Source organism: Canis lupus, chromosome 14, assembly GCF_011100685.1.
Source record: "Canis lupus familiaris isolate Mischka breed German Shepherd chromosome 14, alternate assembly UU_Cfam_GSD_1.0, whole genome shotgun sequence".
In the NCBI taxonomy this organism is placed as follows: Eukaryota; Metazoa; Chordata; class Mammalia; order Carnivora; family Canidae; genus Canis; species Canis lupus.
In genome coordinates, this window is record NC_049235.1 from 21,402,253 (window position 1) to 21,421,781 (window position 19,529).

General features: G+C 39.9%; 1 protein-coding gene across 2 annotated transcripts in view; it reads right to left on the minus strand.

Moving 5' to 3' along the window:
* The window catches only part of SLC25A13 (solute carrier family 25 member 13), a 185,544-nt gene that overhangs the window by 147,220 nt on the left and 18,795 nt on the right, over window positions 1–19,529 (minus strand). For both annotated transcript variants that reach the window (XM_038556877.1, XM_038556876.1), the window contains exon 2: window positions 8,974–9,027. In XM_038556877.1, the coding sequence (XP_038412805.1) occupies window positions 8,974–9,027 (54 nt within the window). The remainder of the gene's footprint in view (window positions 1–8,973; window positions 9,028–19,529) is intronic.

The window sequence follows — 19,529 nt, forward strand, 5'->3', positions numbered from 1 at the left end:
AGCCTGACTGTTCAGCTTATAAACATCAACGTTTTCTAACAGTCAAGTATAACTAAAGAGGCTCAACCTTCTCTATATGTTACCTGCTTTCTGGGGATGGAGGGGAGGGGTAGGAGGGGCTTCTCTAGCTCTGCTCTTCCTCCATTTGTTTTTATTTTTCCCCATGGTGGGGACATCTGGCAGTGTCCGATGATAAATGACTGTCATAACCTGAGGGGGAGGGAGGCTACCAATATGCAGTTGGTAGAGGTCAGGACAACCCCCAACTCCCCTGGAGTGATCCAGCCCTAAATGTCATAGCACTGACACTGAGAAGCCCTAGTTTATGGAAATTTGAAAAGACAAATTATATCCTGTTTTTAGCAAGGGCATATAGCTTTAAAAAAAAAATAGGTTGTTTCCGTCCATGATTTTATATTCTAATTCTTTGGTCCCCATTCCTGTTTCAAGGGCACCAATAATGCAAGAAAGGAAGACCAAGAGACTAAGCCAGAATGCAAATTATTAACTATATGGCTTCCTGGGGGATTTCATGGAAGAAGATATGAAAGTCTGCTCTACTTGGTGTTCTCTTCATCCTAGAGGGAAATGGCAAATGAGAATTAGGCAGCACTCAATGCTTTTTCACAGCACTCCTCTTGCCTTTAGCGATACATTCCAGCCTCTGTAAGTGGGAATCTGTTCATTCCTGTCCCAGGGAGTCCCAGGGCCCAAGGGATCATACAGTACCCTAATACAGCAGGAGAGGACCTCTTGATCCTGGGGACAGAAAAGTGATGTGAGGGTGGGCAGGTGAAGACTGTGAGCTACATGAAGAACAAGGTGAGATGGATAACAGCAACCACATGGGGGTGGGGGGCACAGTGATGTGGGGAGCATGGGGAGGTGAAGTGCAGCAACAGCATCTCCATTTCCTCAACAGCCACAGACTATAAACTGTGGGCCATTAAAACTGTTTTCTTTCTTTTTTTTTTTTTTAAAGATTTATTTATTTGACAGAGAGAGCACAAGCAGGGGAGCAGCAGGCAGAGGAAGAGGGAGAAGCAGGCTTCCTGCTGAGCAAGGAGCCCAATGTGGGGCTCAATCCCAGGTCCCTGAGTTCATGACCTGAGCTGAAGGCAGATGCTTAAATGACTGAGCCACCCAGACACTCATTAAAATTATTTTTAAAGGTCACTTGTTATTTCTACATTTTAATTCCAATGCAGGACAAACTCTTGCTTAGACACACAGTAACCAGCTCTGGAGTCCCTCAGGCCTGGGCTGCACTGAGCTCTGCTTCTACCTCTAACCACCTATATGACCTCACATAAAAGTATAGCTTTCTGAGCCTCTGGCTCCTCGCCTGTAAAATAGGGATAACATTACCTGCTTCTTAAGGTCGATGCTAGAAATAAACAAATAATCAAGCACCATATGCTACACACAAAAAGCACTTCACAAATGTTCTATATGATCAGTTTTCGTTTAACATATTTTAGCATTGTACAAAAGAAAAGCTCAAAAACGGTCCAAGAATCCCACTATTCTTCAGTTAGCACTGAATTGGCTTTTTGGAAACATAAAAGAATTATATTTTGATTTTCCTGAGGCAAAACAAGAAACACAAAGGGTATGTTGCTAATTATAGCGATCCTATGATTTAGAATTATACCTATGTTTGCTTGTAGCAGAGAGTAATTAATTAACTCAGTTTAATTCTTCTCCCACAGGTAGGTGGTTCAGGTTTATCTTCTAGTTTGGGATATTTTTAAATAAAGCTAAGGTAAACAGAGACTTGTATATAACAATTGTCCAAATTCCTGGCAACCTTCAAAGGCTGGACTCCTGGAAGAGAAACTGTTGAGTCAAAGGAGAGGAACTGGAAGGTTCTTGATACTTCATCATGCTTCTCTCCAGAAAAGATTGTACCAATTCACACTCCCATCAGCAGTGTGTGAATGCGCCTTCTTCCCCCTCTATCAGATTTGTTGCAAATATTTACCTAGTTTGATATTTGTAGATAATTGAGTGTATTTTTTCTTACTCCTTTGCAATTTCTTCCATTACTTCTAAGTCTAGAAGTTAGGCCTTCCTCATCTCAATGTTAATATTTACCCACATTTTCTCTCGGCTTTTTTTTTTTTTTTAAGATTTTTTATTTATTTATTCGTGAGAGACACAGAAATAAAGAAAGGCAGAGACACAGGCAGAGGGAGAAGCAGGATCCATGCAGGGAGCCTGACATGGGACTAGATCCCAGGTCTCCAGGATCACGCCCTGGGCTGAGGCAGCGCTAAACCGCTAAGCCACAGGGGCTGCCCTCTCTTGGCTTTTAAGTTGTTTTAAGTTTCAATACATCAGTACATCAGTTTTTTATGTGGTTTGAGGTAAGGATCTTCCAACTTTAATTTTTCCCACTTAATCTCTTGGTTGTCCCAGGAGCACAAATGAAATCATTCTTTCTTCCCCTGGCTTTAGGATGTCATGTTTACTACATGTTAACTATCATACGATCATCAGGGAACAGCGGGCAAGTAAGTCCAACCTCAACACCGGTTCTGATCAGTTGGCAACGAATGGCTCCCCTCTGAGGCTGCCCCCAAATTCCATGGAGGAATGACAGGATGGGCTGACAGTTCTTGTCATCCTTGCGGCAGGAGTCCTTGCCAACTGACCTGTCTACTCTTGCAAGATGACGTGCATCTTAATTGCTACAACTAGAGGGAAAGGATTTTTTCCTGTGGTTCTCACTACAGCATCCTCTAGTTCCCAGACTGGTGGCAGGCAGAGAATGAAATGTGTTTGATAAATATCTGTCGAATGAAGGAAAGTTTAAAATTATTGTACTACTTCCTTCCTGGGAGTTTCCTGGGCCATGATCGGTCTTTGATTTTCCTCCCATGTAACCTTCAGAATCACTGTAATGCTGCTGAGCCCTAAAAAAAATCCCACTGAAAGCGCAAAATTAAATTACAATGCCATACCCTTCACCCATACCCAGGACAATTAAAAAGAAATAACAAGTACTCGCAAAAACAGGGAGCAAATGCAATTCTCATATACTGGTGTTATGAGAGTAAACCATTAAACCACTTTAGAAAACTGCTTGGCAACATCTCTGACTGAACATGCACATAACCACAGACACAGCAATTTCAATCATAACTATGTCTCTAACAGAAACGTGTGGATAGATACATATGTGTTTATATGTATATATTTTTGACTAAAAAACATGCTTTAGCATTTTAATATCTACAGCAGCATTATCTTCAATAGCAGAAAGATGGAAAATAACTCAAACATCAACCAATGGTACGATGTACAAATCAACTACCGTGGTACAGTCACATAACAGAACACAACACAGCAAGGAGAATAAACTAACACCAACCACACACAATGGATGAATCTTAACAACTAAAGCAGGAGTGAAAGAAACAAGACACCAGAAAACATATTGTAGGATTCCATTTATATAAAGTTGAAAACCAAACAACTGGTCACCTTTAGGAGGGGTGCATACTTACCAAAAGGGGCATCAGATGCTTTTGGGACCCTGGTTACATACATGTGCTCACTTTGTGAACACTAATGGAGCTGTACATTTAAGATCTATATGCTTGATTTATACCTCAATAGTTTACACATTAAAAAAATCAAGATATTTTCTGCCCTATTTTTTCAGGGGTGATAAAGAATTTTCTAAACTTAAAAATATATTCATCTGAACATAGAAAACACGGTTTTCTTTAGTTTGCAAAACCAGCTCATCACCAAGGCTGCATGGTCTGCCTTGTAATTATAATAAAATGTCAAAGGTTGTTCCTTCATTTGATGGGCAGAGACAGATCATAATAAGTATGTACTGACAAAAGTGCTCCACTGCCCTTGCAGCAGTGAATGGAGGGGTCTCTATCAAGGGAGTGGACTACACAGCTACTGCATCTTTAAAATGGTATTTCCTCCTTCTTTGGGACTAGATTTTACAAGTGTCCTGAAGACTCTCTCTCCCTTGCAATTTTTTTTAAGTTTTAATATGATGAAACAAATGCATGCCATATGCAAAAATGCAGATTCAAGAGTATATTATAGTGTTGTTATACTATCAATGCAGAAAAGACAACTAACATCCAGTAATAGGAAGTAGCTAGATAAATTATGGTAGAAACAGCTCTACTTGGGAATAGCACACAACAATAAAACTGTAGAAATATCCCCAATTACAGGAAAAGGTTTTCCTAACATATTAGGTGTGTGTATGGCGGGGGGGGGGTTTACAGGATAAAACATTATTCTTTCTCCTGTTAAGGAAAAAAAAAAAAGGTTTATATACATACACAGAGACATAGAAACAGAGAGAAAGGTATATAAATAAAATACATATGTATATATAGATACAGATTATATCTATATGGTAGAATCACACGTTACTTTTCTTTATATACTTGTGCTTTTTCAATTTTTGCCAATGAATATGAACCACCTTCTCATTTTAAAAAAGTTTTCAAAAAAGAAATTGTTTTTCTAATTTTGTCAATAAAAATCCTGAATACAGCTATTATGTTTTGTTGGGGGAAAAAAAAAAAAAAACACCCAAGTGCAATTCACTATGTACTATTATAAATTGTAATAGGACCTGTTCCCCTTGTCTAGTCCCTTTATGCAGTCTTCCCATCTCCTACATCTTACACTACAGGCATTCAGCTACTTCAACCTGTAAACAGTACACATCACCCCCTTTGCTCTGCCCTGAGCTAATGGTTTCCTTCTCAGTATCCCCCTTCTTATTACTGGCACGTCTCTGACCCAGCCTATCTATCCAGTGGTCATATTTATCCCCTGCTCCCTCCCATCCATCAGACAAGACCATTTTCACTAAGCAGTCCTTCAAAATGTCTTAACTTTGCCCACTCTCCATTTCCCCTGCTGCCACAATCCTAATCAAGTCTTTAGGGCCACACACCAGGATTATACCCAAGGCTGCCTAACTCATAGTGCTGCTGCACCAATCAAATGTCAAACTCCTCCTGCCAGTGTCACTGGATTACTCAGAAAACCTTCAAAGGCTTCCTATTGTTCAGCAGACATGCCAAACTCCCAATCACCTTTCTAATTTTGTCATCTACACCCTGTAATGCTTGGCAGCCTCCCTGGCATACAGCTGAATTTCATTTGAAGAAGGAGCCAGGATTCTTCAACCTGGAAGAGCTGTGTACTCCCAAACACATCTCCAGCCCTTCCCTCAGACATGCCCTCTCCCCTGGAGCTACCTAGCTGTCCTCCTCCCTGACTCTCCAGTTTCCACTCAGCCCAGGGTTCCAAGGAGCCTTCAAAGGGCTCCCCACCACTGGGACTGCTCCTGCTGTTTCTTGTGGCATTTGCTTTAACCACACAGGCACCATAGGTGAACCTAGATTCTTTCATACCTGCTGCATGCCTGTAAATCGTGTCTCCCGCATAAAAGCTGCACTCCTTGAAAACATGTTCACTGCTTACACCTGTTTTGTACATACCACTCACCACAAAGTTTCATGGTGTTTTATTTAAGCTGTGAGCACTCAGTACACCTGCTCAAATTAACACAAAGCAGCACCAAAAGTGTCAGGCAGGGGGGAAAAAAAAAACCATGTCAACATTCAGGTTAGAAACAAAACTGACCATACCTGGACTTCAGCTTCCATGTTCACACAAAAGGTTACCGGCCCCTTAGCACCAGAAGGGGCTGCATAATAAACTCAACCTCCTCAGGCTATAAATGCCATAGACCAAGTCCAGCCCTACATCCCATCCATGCGCACTGCCCAAGGACCTGAGCTCCAGGTCACCTCCTGCAAGGCACTCTTATAGCCCTCTGTTTCACACCTGTTGCTGCCGCTGCTCAGAAAAGCCTTCCTCTGCCCCACAACTGTCCTCTACCTTCTCCAGCTGGTAAGTACCTCCTCACTGTCAAGCCCAGCTCAAACATCACCAGCTCTAACTGTAATGACCCTTGCTAGCACAATGTAATTAGCCCCACATCATCTTCCCACTAATTAACACCATATAATGCTCATCAACGATATCATGGCTTTTTTGTTTGTCTTACACTTACACACAGTGAGATACTAAACGGCAGGAGCCATGATTTATGCATCTTTATATCCCCAACACTTTACTTCACATAGAGTAAGCAACACCCCCAAAAAAGAAGAAAACAACTTATTTCAACTCTTCTCAAGGATAAAATAAACCAGAATTGGGCCCACTTCAGTCTTCCAGGACCCCTCTTCCCTCCTCTCTCCGGAGCAGTTGCACCAGCTCTATGACCTCCACAGTCGCTGACACCCCTGCTATCAGTACATCTGCTCCAAAGGTCCTCCCCCAAGCTGCAGAAGAGTTCTCTAACTAGTGTAACAGACTGAAGGCTGCAATATTTATCATGAAGAAAAATCAGGAAAAAGTCAAAATCAGTAGTCAGGTTCACAGAGGGCTAACTGCTGATCCACACTTAACTGAAAGGCCCAGCCACAGAGGAGATGTGCCTCGCAGAGCCCTGTGGGCGTCATCCCAACTCTCCTGCCCCAACACCATCTGTGGCAGATGGTAAACAAGAGATCCTCCACATGCTGAGCCAAGGTGGATTTGTGTGGGTACCACACTGCCCAGGCCTGATGAGATCACCCAAACCTCTGCCAGATTCACAATCCCTTCCAGAAACTGCTGATCACTGTTTTCTTTATGGACGGTACCCCCCTGCCTGGCCCCAGCATCCTCTTGGCCTCCAAGTCACACTCTCACAAGCCGTGTAGTCTTAACCACCCCAAGAGAAGACAACATTTCCCTATCAGGTCCCAAAGATTCCACCCTCAGGCTTACTTACACAGAAATCTCACGGATGGCTCTCCAGAATTCTGCAAAGAATTCCCACCCTCCCTGGGTCTACCCGACCAATCCAATTTGTCTCCAGTAGACACTTGCCTCCTACTGACATGGAGCAGCTGGAAAAGACAGGTTGTTCCAACGTGGGATCTTAACCTAACTTTACCAGTTGCCATGTGGCCTCAAAAGGTGGACACAGCTTCTACCTGGATGGACCCTTTCCATTAGATCACACCAAAAGACCAACAGGTATCCGAGATGCACAATCTATTGAGATGCTCTGAGTTGTTCCCACTTCCTGTCAGAAGGATGCCTACAATCAAAACAGAAGTAACAGAAAGGTCCTGAATTCAAAGAATGCTTATGAGTGTGCTCAAATTAATGAGTTCTATCCATCTCTCTAGGCTCTCTGGCAATCCTCTGCAAGTGCTCTTCTAGAATCATATTATAAGAGTTTTTATACTATAGACCTTAAGTACACATACTAAAAATGTCTATGGTTCCCTCACACACACCTCATCTCAATCACAGTGGGCCCCAGGTGAGAAACAAAGCATTTCTGTTCCTTGGACTTTCATGGTCTGGAATCCTTTTCCACCTTAGAAGCTCTCTACTGTGCTGTCCTTTCAGGCTAAAACCAAATTTATAGAGAATTCTGCTTACTTATAACCCAAACCTCCTAACAAATTATCACTCCCCCCCTCCCTCAAACCTGCTCATTTTTTAAACCATTTCCTTTTGAAGCCTCTGGCTGTCAGAATTATTTAATTTCAAGCATTTCCTGAATCAGTATCTAAGGCATATTAGGTGCTGGGCATATTCATCCAAGTTTTTTCACTCAATCTTTACAAATTTTTATAGCTTATTAAGAAGATGTTCATACATGTACAAAGTAGAGAGAACAGGGTAAAAAACTCCATGTTCCATTTACCAGTTTCAAAAATTATCATCATACAGACCATGCATTTTCCCTCCCACCCAAAACTGGATTATTTAAAAGCAAATCTCAAGACACCATAATCTCATCTGTAAATACTTCAGTGTGTACCTCTAAGAGAAAAAGACTCTTTTTTAAAAAAAAAAAGATTTTATTTATTTATTCATGAGAGACATAGAAAGGCAGAGACATAGGAAGAGGGAGGAGAAGCAGGCTCCATGTAGAGAGCCTGATGCGGGACTCAATCCTGGGACCCCGGGATCACGCCCTGAGCCAAAGGCAGACACTCAACCACTGAGCCACCCAGGCACCCCGAGAGAAAGACTCTTAATTGCTCCTGTAATCAGAATACCATCATCTGACCTAAAATCAATAACAATTCCTTAATATCAGATAATCATGTCAGTATTCAAATTCTCTGATTTCTCAGTATTTTTTAATAGTATCGCATTTTGATGAGGAAAGTGATCCTCACAAATTTAGTAACTTTCTGAGCCATGTATTTGGTACATAGCAGAACATCAAGTTTCCAGGTAAATAACATTAAAAGTGATTTGGTGTCTGGGACCTGAGGCAGAATTTTCTATTAGAATATCATTCATTCACTGCCCAATGTCCCAAAATAGGGGAAATATAAGAAACCTAAGGAAATATATGGGAAACATACAGTATCTGTTGTGATCTAATATGTACTATTATTTATACTGGGGCCCCCTCACCAGGCACCACAGTTGCAATAAAAAGACGATAATGGTAAAAATGAAGGGCTTTTACCAATGAGAAGCAAGGACAGTCCTCTCTGGATGGATGAAGGATTACTGAAATGTTTACAAAGAGCTTTCAACTTCTTAGGAAGAAAAAGCATGATCAGCAAACCACAGAAGTGAATCCTCAAAAGGTAAATGAGTTGTGATACTAAATCCCCCAGCAACTCCTTTCTAGTATCTGACCCCAAGTGAGAGAAAAGAAATTAAAATGCAAACCATACTGCCCTCACAAACAATCACCTACAAGTTTCTGATACATTTCAAAAAACAGAAGTAATTGTAATGGATCTCTTTCATAAGTCTTAAGTAAAGATACCTTTTGGGATTTTTTTATATAACAATGAAATAAAAGCTGTTTGAAAATAATCTTTAAAAATTCGAGAACACAAATCAAACAACAAACAAAATAGATTTCTTTATACTGACCTTCAAAAATATTGTTTTAAGCTCAGCTGGATCTGCTCTCTTGGTTAAAACCACCTATAAATAAACATAAAAATGTTTATATTATTAGAACAAAGCTGAGAAATCAAGCTAGTAGACTAAAAGAAAATAAACTCCAGGTTAGAAATCAGTGAATTTCATTTTTATACTTAAATCACCAAATTTCCCCAGTGCATAAACTACTCCTTGGATTTTAAATTAGACTCATTATGTGGCTTCTAGACTGATAAGAGTCCGTGCAAGAAATGAGTAAAGCTCTTCATATGTGATATTTAATGTAATCTTTTTTTCCCAAAAAAATAAGCAGGAAAATAGAAAACTTGAAACAGATCTGTAACCAGCTGGCATTTTTAAACTACACACCAAAGTGATCCATACCCTCCCCACAGGGAAATATTAAAGTACAACTTGTTTGTTAACCATGCAAGAGAACACAGTTCTTAAAGAAGTTGGTGAACAAGGCGAATCCTATTAACAAACAGGTAATTACTTCGCACGGTTCTGCTGGGGACAGGCATGAATGCCTAGTTATCTGGGCATGCCAAGCAAGGTCTCCTCCTCTCCCCAACTTTTAATTTAAGAAGTCAGAAGTCTCCAAAGGTATGACTATTATTCTCCACGTTCTAGAAATACAAGGGGCTACGGTTACCTTTTGAGAACAAAATTTGACAGATTAGCTCAGAATAGGTGTTGTGCTTAATTCCCCAGCCCACAAAGTCCAAAAACATCAGTTGGGGGAAAAAGCAAGACAAACCTGAATATAACTACCCCAGGCCAACACAAAAGAGTCCTTATGTGGAACCAAACAGTGGGCTTATTCAGTGTCCCATCACCCAATCGTGCTGGCAAAAACCATCGTGAGACTGAATCCTCACCAAGCACAGCGTCACCCCATGATACAGCCAAGGAGGGGTTCCTGGAACCACCCTCATACCGGAGCCATGTCGCTATCCACAGGGAGATTTATGCAAATTGTTCTCAATCCCTTCTGTGTGTTTGCAAAGGCTCTTCTGAGATCTTTGGACAATGGGTTCTCTGTCTCTAAATATGTAACCGCCTGAGCTTCTTGGCCTGCCACTGTCAGGAATAATTTTATTAACTAATCACTGGAAGAGGAGAGGTAGTTTTTCTGAAACAAGTTGGTCGGTCACCTTGTTTCCCAAAGCAAGACTGATAACTCCTTTAATTTCATCTGAGTACTTATAACCACCAATGCTATTTTTGTCCATAAAATTTGGTCATCTTTTTAAAATTCTGAATTAGTGTTCTTTGCTGTTCAATTAAGGAAAAAACAGAATGCTAACCAACCAAATATCGATGATAGTGATGACCTACAGATTTCAGGAGATTCTTTCCTTTTGAGTTTATCTTCTGAGAAAGAATAAGCCAAACACTACTGGAGAAGATAAGAAACACCTCCATCCTCTTAAGAGCAGAGAAATTTCCTCCAAGTTCTGTATCTCACAACAGTCCATAACTAACATTTTTTAGAAGGCATATGGTGACCCTAGGTACTTAGTTGGGTTTCCTTTTAAAAGCAAAGGTAAGTTTCCACAAAGTGAACTATTCTTGCTCCATCTGAATACCACATCCTTTAAAATCTAATTAATTCACTATACTGTGCACTTCATAAAGCCTTCCCTGGGCAATGCTATTTTAGAGTAAACTTCCCCTGCCCTAAATTCCCACAGCATTCTTCCATTACTAATCCCCAAATGCACATCAGTGTTCCCCACCAGGACTGCACTTCTGTAAGAAACAAAGCATTCACTCTGTAACTCTACCAGGATCTAAGGCACAGGAGAACAATATATGGGGAGAAAAATAACAAAGAGCAGAGACCAATGAAATGGACTAAAAAGACAATAGAAAATATCAATGTAACTAAGAGCTGGTTCTTTGAAAAGATAAACAAAACTGACAAACCTTTAGCTAGACTCAACAAGTAAAAAAGAGGGCAGCCCTGGTGGCTCAGCAGTTTAGCGCCGCCTTCAGCCCAGGGGGCCTGATCCTGGAGACCTGGGATTGAGTCCCACGTCGGGCTTCCTGTATGGGTCTGCTTCTCCCTCTACCTGTGTCTCTGCCTCTCTCTCTCTCTCATGAATAAATAAATAAAATCTTAAAAAAAGAAAAGTAAAAAAGATAGATGGCATAAATAAAACTGGAAATGAAAGAGGAGACATCAACAACAGGTACCACAGAAATACAAGAGGTAAGATTTACTATGAACAATTATACTAACAAACGGGACAACCTAGAGGAAATTAATAAACTCCTAGAAACTAAGGAGAGTGAAAGAGTAATTTAAAACCTCCCAAAAAACAAGTCGAGGACCAGGTAGCTTCCTCAGTGAATTCTACCAAACATTCAAAGAAATATTAATACCAATCCTTCTCCAACTCCTGCAAAATACAGAAGAGGAAGAAATTCTTCCAAACTCATGAGTCCAGCATTAGTCTGAAACCAAAACCAGACAAGAATGCCACAAGAAAAAATTACGGACTAATACCCTGATGAACATATATGCAAAAATCCTCAACAAATACTAGCAAATCAAATTCAACAATATATTAAAAAGATCATATACCATGATCAAATGAAATTATTCCAGGGATGCAAGGACAGTTAAACATCTACAAATCACTGTGATACACATTAACAAAATGAAGAATAAAAAAGATCCAATGATCATCTCAATATACACAGAAAAAGCACCTACTATGATAAAAATTTCTCAATCAAGTGGGTATAGAATGTATTTCAACATAATAAAAGCCATATATGATAAGCCCACAGCTAACATCATACTCAACAATGAAAACCTGAAAGCCTTATTCTAAGAGCAGGAACAAGACAAAGATGTCCCACTCTTGCTGCTTCTGTGCAACACAGTATTGAAAAATCCTAGCCAGAGCAAGTAGGCAAGAAAAAAAATAATAAAAGGCATCTAAATTGGAAAGGAAGAATAAAATTGTCACTACTTACAGATGACATGATATTATACATAGAAAATGCTAAAGACACCACTAAAAATAACTGTCAGAATAAATTTAGTAAAGTTGCAGGACACAAAAATCGATACACAAAAATCTGCTGCATTTCTGTGCACTAATAACTATCAGAAAGAAAAAGAAAACAATCCTGTTTATAATTGCATTAAAAAGGGATGCCTGGGTGGCTCAGTGGCTGAGCGTCTGCCTCCAGCTTAGGGCATGATGCCAGGTCCGGGGATCGAGTCCCACGTCGGGCTCCCTGCGAGGAGCCTGCTTCTCCCTCTGTCTGTCTCTGAGGCCTATTTCTCTATGTCTTTCATGAATAAATAAATAAAATCTAAAAAATAAGGCATGTTAAAAAAAAAAAAAAACAGCATTAAAAAGAATAAAATACCTAGGAATAAATTTAACCAGGAAGTAAAGAACCTATATGCTGAAAACTACAAAACATAGTGGAAAAAAAACTGAAGAGGACACAAATTAATGGAAAGATATTCTGGACTAATGGATTGGAAGAATCAATTGTTAAAATATCCATACTACACAACACAATGAACAGATTCATAGCAATCCCTATCAAAATTCCAGTGGCAGAGCACCTGGCTGGCTCATTTGGTAGAGTGCGTGACTCTTGACCTTGGAGTTGTGAGTTGGAGCCCCATGCTAGGTGTGGAGACCACTTTAAAAAACATATATTTTTTTTAGAAATGCCAATTGCATTTTTCAATGACATAACAAATCCTATAATTTGTATGAATCACCTAAAACAATAAACAACAAAAAAAAAAAAAAAAAAAAAAAAAAAAATAAAACATAAACAAAAAAAGGCAAATAGTCATCTTAAGGGAAAAAAAAGTTGAAGGCATCATGCTCCCTGATTTCAAGCCATATTACACTGCGATAGGAGTAAAACTGTGGTATTGGCATAAAAAGACACTTTTGTCTTTGTTCAGTAGAACAAAAGAGAGTCCAGAAATAAGCCCACACATATATGATCAATTAATTTATGACAAAGGAGCCAAGAAGAGATAATGGGAAAAGCAAAATCTCTTCAATAAATGGTGTTGGAAAACTAAACAACACATGGAAAAGAATGAAAGTGGACAGCATACATAAAAATTAACTCAAAATGAATTGATTAAAGACCCAATGAACAGAAGACCTGAAGCCCTAAAACTCCTAGAAAAACACAAAGGTAGTAAACTCTGACACAGGTATTGGCAATGAGTTGTTTCTTTTTTTAATAGGACACCAAGAGTTAAAGCAACAAAAGCAACATAAGTGGGACATCATACTAAAAAGCTTCTGCACAGCCAAGGAAACCATCAACAAAATGAAACCTACTGAATGGGAGACAGTATTTGTAAATCATACACTCGATAGAGGCTAATACCCAAAATATGTTAAAAAAAACAAACAAACCTACAACTAAATAACAACAATAGCAACAATAAATCCAATTTTAAACATGGGTAGAAGATCTACAGAGACATTTTTCCAAAGAAGATATAGAGATGGCCAACAGATACATGAAAAGATGTTCACTGTCACTCATCATCAGAGAAATGCAAATCAAAACCACAATGAGATATTACCTGACACCTGTTAAGACTGGCTATTATTAAAAAGACAAGAAAATAAGAAGTGTTGGCAAGAATGTGGAGAAACAAACTGTACACTGTTGGTGAGAATGTCAACTGGTGCAGTCATTATGGAAAACGGTATGGAGGTTTCCTCAAAAAATTAAATATAGAACTATTCTACTTTGGGGTATTTATCTGAAGAAAACGAAAACACTACACACACTTGGAAATATATATATGCACGCTCATGCTCACTGCAGCATTATTTACAATATTATTTACAATAATTATTTAAATAATTATTTACATTATTTACAATATCCAAGACATAGCAACAACCTAAGTGTCCACTGATGGGTGAATGGACAAAGAAATTGTGAGACAGATATAAAATGAAGTATTATTCAGGCATAAGAAAAATTAAATCTTGCCATTTGTAACAAAATGGATGGACCTCAAGGGCATTATGCTAAGTTAAATAAATCAGATGGAGAAAGACAAGTACCATCTGATCTCTCTCGTACATGGAATCTATTTTATAGATACATATAAATAGATATATATAACATATATTTTTATATATGTATATATATATAATATATATATACAAATGACAGATACAGAGAAAAAAAATAGAGAACAGGCTGGTGGTTGCCAGAGGCAGGGGGTGGGGTGGCAGAAATGGGTAAAGGGAGTACAAATTTATTAAAAATTTTGTTTAAAAGGCAGGAGTTATTCACCAATGTATCACCAACATTAGTACAATGTCTGGCACATACAGATGGTTCAGTAAATATTAGCAGAAGTACTGAGTTCTATAAATCAATTCTTACAAAATCCATATAGTGACCCAAAATCCAAGTCATATCAGCTGATATGTATAGAACATTTTGTATTTTCAATGCATGACTATTACTTCACTGGATAATCATAGCAAAATCTGAGACCTGGAGAGAAAATAATGTTGCACCCACTTTACAGAAGAGAAACCAAGACTCAAAGAGGGTCAATTTTTTCCTCAAAAGTCAGAACTGGCACCAACTTGTGCTTAGATTTCTAAGTATTGTCTGAGCTGAGATCAGATCTCAAACCTTCCACCTCCTACTCTATTGGTCTTTCCATTGAGCCACACCATAGGCAGCTTCAAACTGACCATAACTTATATTAACCATTAATACAATACACACCCAGAAATCAAGAATTTCCCAATTTCTCCTAACACCACCAGTTTGTAGTATCCATCTAGTGCTGTGATTAAAAAACATGGCTTTAGGAGCACCTGGGTGGCTTAGTCAGTTATGAGTCTGACTCTTGGTTTCATCTTAGGTTATGATCTCAGGGTTCTGGGATCAAGCCCTGCATCATGCTCTGCACTGGGTATAGAGTCGGCTTGGGATTCTCTCTCTCTCTCTCTCTCTCTCTCTCGCTGTGCCCCTCTTCCACTTTTTTTTAAAGATTTTTATTTATTTATTTATTCATGAGAGAGAGAGAGGGGCTGAGACACTAACAGAGGGAGAAGCAGGCTCCATGCAGAGCACGGGACTTAATCCTGGGTCTCCAGGATCAGGTCCTGGGCTGAAGGCGGCGCTAAACCGCTGAGCCACCCGGGCTGCCTGATTTTTATTTATTTATTCATGAGAGACACACAGAGACAGAGAGGCAGAGACACAGGCAGAGGGAGAAGCAGGCTTCATGCAGGAAGCCCGATGCGGGACTCGATCCCGGGAACTCCAGGATCACACCCTGAGCTGAAGGCAGAGGCTCAACCACTGAGCCACCCAGGTGTCCCCCTCTTCCACTTAAAATCTCTAAATAAATAAATAAATAAAGTCTTAAAGAAAGAAAAAAACACAACCACAGAACACAGTTTTAGTGTCAGGCCACCTGTGACTGGGGATCAGGTGTGACCTGGAGCAAGACCACTGACCTCTCAGCCTCACTTCTCTCACCTGTAAAATGAGAAGTCCTGGATGGTTGAAAGTGTGATAGGAGATAATAACAAAGTGCTCTGCTGCAGAGACGACACATAGTTAAAGACCTCAATAAACGGAATAAAGTACTTGCATTATTTATGGGAGGGTGTTTATATACTCTTTAAAAAGTCTAAGTGATGAGTAACCTGGCTCATAACTGGAGAAGGAAAAAAAATCAGCAAACCACTAACCACAGACATTTTCCTAACTCATCTCCTCTGCTATCTTAGCCCCAACCAATGCAACTTCTTGAAACCAGACCCAAAGTTCCAGATACACCACGGAATTTGCCTGAGGCCCGTGGAAATGTGTATTAGGTCCTGAACACATTGTACTGAAGCAGAAAGTAACTGGTTCCACAGGAGATGGCTTCACAAAAACTTGTACCAGCCTCCTGGCCTCACCTCTGCACTAACTCCATCTAGCTCCCTACTGCTGTGTGACTTGTCAGAATTCCCAGTTCTTCTCCTCCTATTCTCATCTTCTTGCACTGGCATCATGTATAGTGAAGGAAGAACACTTACACAGCTTCATTCAAGACAACATAAAGTTAAGATCTAGACGTCGCAGCGTTCTGAAGGTGTACTGAGATGGAATCTACCTGGTGGCAAAATCAATACCTGGGAACTACAGAAATGTAGCCTCCCTTTTTAAGCCAACTCAAAACAGCTGCTCTGCATGCACACTCTGCGTCACTTTAACAAGCCTTTAGAAGATTCATCAAACTTGAGATTGTTTCCAGAAGGCTGAATTTCATTGTTATGAATTTTTTTCTTATACTAACAGCATGTAAATATTTACAGCTACTCTTCTTACAATCTAATTGCCTGATTTTATCATCATGCTTCTGAATTTGCATTTCTAAGAACAGATTCCACCATTAAACAAAATTTGTATATCAAGAGTTATAAATAAAAGGCACTAGTTTTCAAACAGAAAAATCACCAAGAAGGAAAAGGGATGACTTGGCAGATGACTATGAAATCAATACAATAGGGAATTTTATACTACAGCTGCTAACTTAATCCATACAACATTGCTACTTAATCAATACAATAAAGAATTTTATACTACAGCAGCTAACTTTCACACAGTCAAGACTCAGGGAAAAAGAGAAAGGGTTAAAATTGGAAAACCTATGCATTATATATTTTTTCCACAAACTGAGAGAAGTTTACCTTTACCGAACTTTAATATGGAAATTTCAGGTCAATTCCATGAATCTATGTTCCACAGAGCAAAATTTCAGGACCACTGAATATGTTAAATTTTTGACAAACATTACATATAATAGCTTGAATAGGTTATCAATAGCATTTGCAAAACGGATGCACTAGCCAGGTACATCCTAGTTATAAAAAACCAACCAACAGGGATCCCTGGGTGGAGCAGCGGTTTGGCGCCTGCCTTTGGCCCAGGGCGCGATCCTGGAGACCCCGGATCGAATCCCACGTCAGGCTCCCGGTGCATGGAGCCTGCTTCTCCCTCTGCCTATGTCTCTGCCTCTCTCTCTCTCTCTCTCTCTCTCTCTCTATGTGACTATCATAAATAAATAAAATTAAAAAAAAAAAAAAACCAACCAACAATAACAAAACTTCAATGACTGGGTTTTTAAAAGGCATGGCAAGGAGAACCAGAAAGATACCTTTCAGGACAAATTCACTCTTAGTTCAGTATGAATTAGAGCAGCCAAAAGAAGGAGAATAGCAGAAAAGAGGTTTCTGCATGGAGGAATTTTTTTTTTAAGATTTTATTTATTTATTCATGAGAGACAGACAGACAGACATACAGAGGGAGAAGCAGGCTCCACGCAAGGAGCCCAACGTGGGACTCGATCCGAGGTCTCCAGGATCACGCCCTGGACTGAAGGTGGCGCTAAATCGCTGAGCCACCCGAGGAATGTTTTTCAAACTGGAATCAAGCCACAGTTGAAAGCTCATTAACAAATCATAGTGGAATAGAATTGTGAGCCCAATAGAGAGTTGACAGGTCTAACAAAGGGCAGTGGGGAAGAACATAAGAAAACCTATAGAGAATAAGGGATACTAACTTGAAGAAGAAAATGAAAAGAAAAGCTCTCTTCTTCCCGTGAAAGGCTCTAGAGATGTTAAGATGCTGATCTCCTCAAATGCATCTTATTCCTCCCATTCCATGCCTCCCAACTCCTGCAAAGAACAGAAACTAAGCAGATGCTCCAAAAACTGTTGATTCAGGAAGAAAATCTTCCACATGAGTAGAAAACAAATAGGTACTATGAAAAATAGACAGTAACTCCTTCCAGACCGGTGGTGCTAGAAGTGTGGGCTCTGCACCATCTTCCTCCAGTGGAACTTTCAGATATGTAAATTATCACACCCTACTCCGGATCTACAAATCAGAAACTCTAGGGGTGGGATCAGCAATCTACAGTAGAACAAGTCCTCCAGGTGATTCTGATGCTGTTAAAGTTTAAGAACCACAGCCTTTGCTAATGTCAAGTTCGGTAGGTTAGGACTGCTATTCTCAGCCCCAGCTGTATATTCAAGTCTCCTGAAGGACTTCCGGATTTATTCACTGTCCAGGCCTATCAAATTACATTGTAAAGGCTAATCCAAGCAGAATCTCTGAAATGGGTACCTTTAAAACTCCATCATGAGATTATAATGTGGGGTTGGTTGAGAACCATGGAGTTAGGACCCAAGATCCCAACCTCAGATGGCTACTCCACCATCTCACCATCTGCACAAAAGAGCCTTTACTCTGTAACAATCCCCACCAAACCTAAAAAGCCTGAAAGACAAGACAAGCACAGGCTTACACCAAAAATTCTACTGTCATGAAGTAATTATTTACCCTAGATATGAAATAAAAACCAGAAGAGACAGCTCATCAAAAGTGGGCTAGTCTCTGTTGTAAGCACAGGCACACATGCAGTGACACGCAGGAGGAGGTGGAGGGAGAAATGTCTCTGCCTGGTCTTTTGAATCTGAGGAAGTAAGTGGAGTGGGTGGACTCACATCCCATTGGAAAGCTCTATTCCGTGTGGCCTAATGACTTAGAAGCTGGGGCCAACTCTTCTTCCCATCTATCTTCCTGTATCTCCACATGTATCTTCCTGTACTGCAAAGACTAGAAGGTTAAAACTACATTTCCCAGACTCCCTTGCAGCTATGTGGCCTACGTGCTGTCAATGAGTTGAAGAAGGGTGAGTTTTGGAAAGCAAAGATTGCAAAGTTGGGAGCCATGCTTCTGCTGTTTCTGCCAGCAAGCCTCATTGCTACAAGTGTCTGATTTTCCTGTGGCAACCTCCTCCCCATGTCAGTGGCAATATGGTTCTGAACACTCCCCTTTTGGCAAGCTGTTTCATTACTGGACAAGAGGTAACTGCTCCCTTGGTGGCCTGCTCTGCCATGAGGCTCTGGAAGGCACTCCTGAAAGCTCAATCTGAATTCTGTTTCTTTGCATTCCCAACAAATTCTGTAAGCCATTTAATACCCTGTAATAAATCTCCCTCAGCTTAAACCAGCTAGAGTGGATTCTGTTCTCTGCAAGTGAACCTTGACTGATACAATCAGTAATTGCAAAAGAAAGTTTGGAATTCCCTAAAACCACAGTTAGCATTTACTCGAGAAGAAGAAAGTATGAGATGTCTCATCGAATTGAAGAAAAATAATTTTTTATTGAATTCACTGAGTCACCCATTCCTCATTCTACAGTTTCCCTAAGTTCTAATAATGAAGCACAGATTATGAAAAAATTACTGAAACATAAATTAGTATACAGACAAGATGCCTTGTTAACCATGCTTCAAACCACTGCCTTTCTCTGTAATCAACCCTCAGAAGTTCACATCACTCAACAGTTGACTTATACCAGATACCAACAGATACCACAAACGTCAACCCACCAGGTAATTACACAAAGGGTCATGTTAGGGGTGCTAGAGATATTTATCAGAAGGATTCAGTAGCTCATGAAGTGTGTTGGATTTAACTCTGCACTGGTGTAGA